This window comes from Dipodomys merriami, unplaced genomic scaffold, assembly GCF_024711535.1.
Source record: "Dipodomys merriami isolate MVZ:Mamm:240054 unplaced genomic scaffold, mDipMer1.0.p SCAF_33, whole genome shotgun sequence".
Lineage (NCBI taxonomy): Eukaryota > Metazoa > Chordata > Mammalia > Rodentia > Heteromyidae > Dipodomys > Dipodomys merriami.
Window position 1 is genome coordinate 11446382 of NW_027204826.1, and position 7000 is coordinate 11453381.

Sequence of the window (7000 nt, forward strand, 5' to 3'; positions counted from 1 at the left end):
TGTGTTTGGATATATATATATATATATATATATGCATATGCATGTCAAACATTTATATATACATATTATCCATATAATGCCATCTATGCACATCACTGTTTACTTATCCATTATGAAATATCACCATAGTGTCCTACAAAGGGCTAAGACCAACGGAAACACTCACTGTCCGTCTGTAAAGTAGGTCTTACTCTTCCTGTCTTTGATGAAGCATGTTCTCCTCAGAGTATATTTTTACAATCAGATGGGTGAATGAGCAGTCTTTAGGTTCCTGTTTGCATTTCTGGTTATTTGTGAGGCTGAATATGTTTTCTGGTCACTTTTCAACTTCCTGAATAATATGTTTATTTTCTCCTTTCCAAGTTCTAACCAAGCCCCACCCTGCTTGGCTTTCTACAAATTAGATTAACATCAGCAACAGATTAGGTAAGATCTTGGGTGATGTGGCCAGAGATATTGGCCAGTTTTTATTGGAAGGTGGTGGTTGCCATTTATTACCTTCTAGGAGTTCTTTACGTGTTCTGAATGCTGGCCTTTCTCAGTGACGTGGATCTTGTGTCTGGTTTGTCTCTGGATCTGGTTTATGGTGAATTCCAGTGCAAAGAGGTTTGGCACGTTCATTTTCTTAATCTTTTAATTTTGGCCTATCCAGAGCTTGGTCCCTACCTTGGGATCAAGAGGTTTCTCCCAATAGCTTGGAATAGCTCTATGTCTTGCATTTTACATTTGAGTTTTCAGATATTTCTGGGGTTACATTTTGTATGTGGTATGGTGTGAGGCTCCATTGTATTTTTCTGGAACAACCAAAAAAAATTTTTTTTTGTACAAACAGGTCAATAAAGCTAATTCTTCCATTCTTTTTCTGCAAAATTATTTTGCCATTTTGGGCACATTTTTAATCTTTAATCCTTTCTTTTGACCTAATGCAATCCACTGCTAAGATTTAAGCAAAAGGAGGGGCTGGGAAGTTGGCTCAGTGATAGAGCGCTTGCCTTGCATGCCTGAGGCCCTGGGTTCCACTCCTCAGCACCACATAAACAAAAAGAAAAAAGCTGGAAGTGGGGCTGTGGCTCAAGTGGTAGAGTGCTAGCCTTGAGCTGAAGAGCTGAGGGACAGCACTCAGGCCCAGAGTTCAGGCCCCACGACTGGACCCCCCCCCCAAAAAAAAAAAGATTTAAGCAAAAGGAGGCCAGGCACGATGGCGCATGCCTATAATCCCAACTACTCGGGAGGCAGAAGTAGGAGGATCATGGTTCAATGTCAGCCTGGGTCAAAAAGCACACAAAAAATCATATCTGAAAAATAAGCAAGCAGAAAGTGCTGAGGCTGTGGCTCAAGTGGTTTGGGGGGTGTGGGGGATGTGGCGGGGGAGACTTGAGGCAAAGGGTGACATCAAGCTAACAAATAATCAAAGATACCCAGATATAATTAGTAAGATATTTAACTCCTAAAACTAAGGTAGTTAACTCTTAAAACTCACTGTGAAACAATGAGCACAGATAACTCATATGCAATAAAGCATTTGTTGACCAAAAAAAAAAAAACTTTGCTGGACTGTAGTGAGGGCCATTAAAAAACAGCCAAAGCTATCCTCCGGTCAGTACCAGTGTTCTTGCCTCTACTTTAAAAATACCTCTCTGAAACCTATTTTTTGCATGCAGTTTTAGGAAACAGAGCTAAAACTGAGCATGTTGTTTCCCAGTCATTCCTCAAATATTCAAACCCCAGGTCAGGCCACCCCGAGGAGAGAAAGCTCCAGAAGGGACTAAAATTCCATCAGGTCTAAGAGTGAAGAAGGCTTTCTTATAGTTCAAGACTTCATGTCCCAGCCACACACTCTCAGGCCCTTTCCCTAACCTGGCAGTGACTCGTGGCTTTCTGCAGTGTCTTCAGATCCAGTCCCTCTTGTATGGACCGCAGGACAAGAGGACCTTGGCCACCCAGCAGACCGTGGACATACTATCTAAGTGAGTCCTGGCTTCTCGCCACTCTTTTCTTCTGACTGTCACATTCCTTTGCCATTCAGAATCTCAGTGGAGGTTGGTTCTAGAAAGCTCTGTGGACAGTTTAGCTGGATTTCTGTAACTTGCATAATGACACGAGAAAGCCAGCTGGAAAGTATCTTCCTTGCCCGGCTACGAAAAAGGAAGTTGCTCTTGAATTAGGTCAGAAACACATCCTGGGCCTTATCTTCCCACACATCAGCTCCCTGTGAGGTAGCGCTCCTGGGAAGCAGGCATTGCTGTGGCTTCCTTTAGCTTCTGGGGTCAGCTAGGACCCCAGCTGGAAAGTTCCTGCCCTGAAGGCTGGTCCCACTTCCTTTCCCAGTCCGGTACTCTGGTGGGGAGAGACCCCCCCCCCCACTTCACAGAGCCTGTGTCCTCCTCTCCCCCAGAGCTCATGGGCTCACAGTCAAGGCCAGAGCAAGCTCTCAGCAGCCCCCCCGGAGCAGAGCTTGGGACACCTTGAGTCAGCAGGGAAGGTGACCTTGACAATCTGGTGCTCAAGTCCTTTTCACTGACTTAACCAGCCCAGCGAGGATGGCTGCAAAGGATGAAAAGAGGAGACACACGCCTCATGAGTGGTCCTGTGGGGTGGTTCCCTTCTCCTTTACCTGCCTTCCTGAGGCTTCTCCACAGCAGGGAGAGAGCGAGCACAGAGGTCGGTGGGGCCCCACTCACCCGCCCTCTGCTTGTTTGCAGGAACCCCGAGGTTTCCATGAAGCCGAGGCAGTCTCTGAAAACCAAACTCGACATCTGCATCAACATCCCTCAGAACACCGCGCTGGGGAAGGCTAGGCCTCACGTGGTAGACTGAGGCCTCCAGAACATCCCAGGGCGAGCTGCGGGCAGGCCTGGACACTCTGCTTAGCGCACACATCTCTCTGAACAGAAGACAGAAGCTAGCCGTTCTGTGGATTTTCAAGGCTATTTGTCCCCAGCGTGCACCAGGAGTGCTGTAGAATCCCCATGGGCCACATTTCCCCCCAGAGGATGTGAATCTGTGAAATCTGTGGGGGTGATCTGGCACTTCGATATTTTTTGTTATGTAACCACAATGGATTTTCATGCCAAGAATGTTTACACATCACGCAGGCTTGATCCTGTCACTGTAAAAGCCTTCTCTTCCAAAAATGCAGAACTTCTCGTGCTGGGAAGGTGATTCCACACCTAATTCTATATGTACATAGAGCCCCTTGCAAAGATCCAGAATCAGATTTGGAAAAAGCCCTTTTTTGAAATAGGAAGATAATAGCAGATTGAATAAAATGCCAATAAAGAGAAACTTGAGTGCTATTGTTGGGTTATGTTTTTAAAAGAAAGGCTGAAAAAGGAAAGAAATGTACGTATCACCCAATGTGGAAGAAAAAACTGTATCATCAAAGCTCATAGAACTCATAAACTTTATAGACTATGATAAAGACAATTTGCCCCATGAAGGTTAGAATGTGTTTGTGACCTTAACTAAGTATCACTATCCCACAATACTGTGAAATTTGTGAAATTTATGTAATCACTTAATCACAATTAAAAAAAGGCCAAAACAGGGGAGTCAATGATTGAGCTGCACAAGGCCCTAGGCTCCATCCCTCACATCCCAAATCAATTAAATAGATGATGATAGATGACAGATAGATGATAGAAGACAATAGAAGTGATCGATGACCAATAGATGACAGCTGATGACAGACAAATGACATAGATGACAGATGGATAAAATGAAGACTGCCCTGGTGTTCCTGGGAGCTTGGGTAGGCCCCTGGGACAGTCAGCCCCTTCGTTCTGGTGCTCAGTCATCCATCCAGTTTTCCTGAGTGTCTGCAACCTACCAGGCCTGCGTTAAGAACTGGGGGAATCAACCATACACAAAACACAGGCAGCCCATCCTCCCACAGCTGGTGACCCAATCTGGCATGGGTACCAAACCCAGGATGGTGGAATTCGTAAACAGCAGTGTAACCATTGTAACTGAGGACAACCTGGTAGGTGGTAAGTGGCGTACACATGGCCCTGGGGAGACGGGGCGGGGGGGGGGGGGGAGCAGGACTGAGACACCTGTGGGGCTGTGGAGGAGGGGCAGTGACTCCCGACTGCCCTGCTTGCTTGTTTGGCGCCTACCCCAAACAGGACAAGCAGCTGCTTGTGGAACTGGCCCAGGCTCCTAGTGTGCGTTGTCTGCCGTGGCCATCCTCCTCCTCCTCTTCCTCCGGGGATGCCACAGCTGTGTGAGGATGTGAAAGACAAGCAGGAAGTGCATGCGCCTCCTTCCTGTCCATCAATGAGATCAGGGCTGGAACATGATAGAGAACCTGGGGGGGGCAAGGGGTGCAGGACTGGGCAGTGCCATCCCTTCCCCCGCTTCCCCTCTCCCAACACCCAGGCCGATGACCCTGCAGGTGTGCACTAAGATGGCAGCAGGACGGCAATATACAACCCCTCCTCCCAGCAATGGAAGCCACAACCAGGGCTGGTCCGTGTGTGCAGGCCAAACACCATGAGAACTAAATGGGGGCAAATGAAAGGAGTCCTGGTATGGTGGAGAGGCAGGGCCCTTCATCTTCCTCAGAAGTGTGACAGCCGAGCAGGCTGGCTGCCCCCTGCCTACTCCAAGTCACAGAGGGTGCTTCAGAGCACTGCTCCAGGTCCATTCGCTGAAGATGTGTATTTCAAGGTCGAGGGCAGAATGTGCATTTTAAATGTGGACCATACGGGAGGCTGCTATGCACGTATGTCTCCCTCAAGATGCATACTTAGAAGTCCTAACCTCCAAGGTGATCGTCTTTGGCAGTGAGGTCTCTGGGAGGTAAGGAGGTCCTGAGGGTGGAGCCTTGGTCAATGGGGTTGGTGTCCTTATAGAGACATGAGATGTATCTTTGCCACCCTGGCCTCCAGAATAAGGAAATACATGTTATTGAAGCCACCCAGGTTATCATAATATGCTTTTGATTGGTTTGTTGTTGTTGTATGCCAGAACTGGGGCTTGAACTTAAGGGGTCCCAAATTCTCATTACATGTTTTCATTTATGGCTGGTGTTCTACAACTTGAACCATACTTCCAGTCCAGTTTTTCTGCTGGTTAATTGTAGATGGGGGGGGGGGTCTCTTAGACTTTCCTGCCTGGGATGGCTTTGAACTGTGATCCTCAGATTTCAGCCTCCTGAGTAGCTAGGATAATAGGCGTGAGCCAGGGACACCTGGTTTATCAGTATTTGTTAAGAAAAATTTGAGTTCTGACTTGTTGCTTCATTTCTGTATTTCTTAGGAGATAGATCAGAAACACTTTCAAAAAATTAGATTTTAACGCCCACCTGGGGAAGTGAATTTAGGAATATCTTACCAAATGTCTTCCATCAAACTAAACTGAACTTATACAAGAGGAAGGAGGCTGCCATTTGTGTTTTCTATTTGGTGGTGGTGGTGGTAAACAGCTAAAAGGTTACAAGCAGGCAAAGACATCAACAGCTCTGTCTCAAGCTAACACATTTTTTTTCCAAAAGCCTAAGAAACAGTCATGATTAACCTTCCAATTGTCCCCATCTTTCCCAGGATACTTTGGGAAAAATTCTCCATCCTGGGCAAGTTGGGATGCCCAGGCCCATCCTGTAAACACCCACCCATCTTTGGGCTGTGATGACATTTTACCATCAACTGGTCTATGGTGAAACAAGCTAGTTGGTTTCTAACCTGTCACTTTCTAGTTCTGACTGGGGTGAGGAATTGAACCAGAACTTTTCACACATCATCTCCCCAGTAATTCGGTATTACTACAAAACAAACACACAACCAAACAAAAAAAAAAACCCGGGCATCTAAAATAATAAGCACTTTCATTAGAGTTTATTACATAAAACTCAACTGGAAAACATTCATTCTCTTTAGCAAAAAATGTGGGGGGGGGAGGGTCCCCTTTGCTTTTTAAATTTTTATATCCATATTCTTGTGACATTTCCCTTTGTAGAGAACAGGAGGTGAACAAAATCAGCTGCTTAGATGTTTCCATTGACAAGAGACATCTTAAACCATCAAAACAAACCGGTGGGGAGTGATGAAACATTCAATCATACTGTTGTGTCTAAACAATCATAAATAACAAAAGACGGGCTGTATTTCCACCCTGCCCAATCCACAGTGCTGCTTTCTCTCTTCTCCAGGGTGATTGGCTGGTTTAAAGAACACAGAGCTTTGGGGGTGACCTGCCAAAAGCCCTGCTCCTGGGTGACCCAGCACTTAGAAACTGAAGACCACAGCTCATACTGGTTAAAACCCCTTGGGGTATTTCCTCGAATGCTTGCATTCCTACTTGGAGCTGGAAATTGAGATTTACACCATTTATTTTCAAAAAGAAACAGAAGAGGACCTGACATTAATAACTTGCTCACATCATGAGCGTAAGTTCACCAGCTAAGGAAGGACTGGCCACACCTATGTAGGCCCACTTAGACTCCTAACAGACCCCTTAACATCTGGTCATTACACAAGCCGTGGAAATCAGTTAGTCAAACACCACTGCCAGTTATAGCTAAAGAAATCAGCATGTCTTTGACCATATTAAAAATGGCACCTCTGAAATCCACTCACCTGTATATCAGGGTGATAATCACTAGCTCCAATCAAAGATGGGAAAGAAAGGTCAAGGTTTGGACTTAAATCATCTTCCTTTCTACACCTTGAGTTGTGGTCCTCCCCCACCTCCCATAGACTGCCTTAGAATGCATTCTATACTCCCCTCCACAACCGGCTCTCTCTAACCTGCCTGCCTCCCTCCCTAACGGAGAGCTGATAATGGGACCCAGGGGATGTCACCTGCGCCAGGATGCAGAGGGGGCCTCCCATGCCACAGGCCTACCACCATCCTCATAACGTACCTGAAAGTTGTGTCAGTTCGGATCCTTCCTTCCCAGCACATGGCGGTCAGGCCCACCATCCCGGGAGAAAGCTGCTGCTCTAGACTAAAACGATGCTGTGCTGCTAGAGAGGCTATTTTTAATGCGATGCTACAC

At 46.4% G+C, this 7000-nt stretch overlaps 1 protein-coding gene across 4 annotated transcripts in view; it reads left to right on the top strand.

Moving 5' to 3' along the window:
- Positions 1-3523, top strand: part of Ttc23 (tetratricopeptide repeat domain 23) — a 47760-nt gene extending 44237 nt beyond the window's left edge. For 3 of the 4 annotated variants that reach the window (XM_070043163.1, XM_070043162.1, XM_070043164.1), the window contains 2 exons: positions 1885-1967; positions 2703-3523. In XM_070043163.1, coding sequence (XP_069899264.1) covers positions 1885-1967; positions 2703-2817 — 198 coding nt within the window. In that variant the 3' untranslated portion in view covers positions 2818-3523. The remainder of the gene's footprint in view (positions 1-1884; positions 1968-2702) is intronic. The other variant, XM_070043165.1, reaches the window with a different exon arrangement.
- The last annotated feature ends 3477 nt before the right edge of the window (positions 3524-7000 follow it).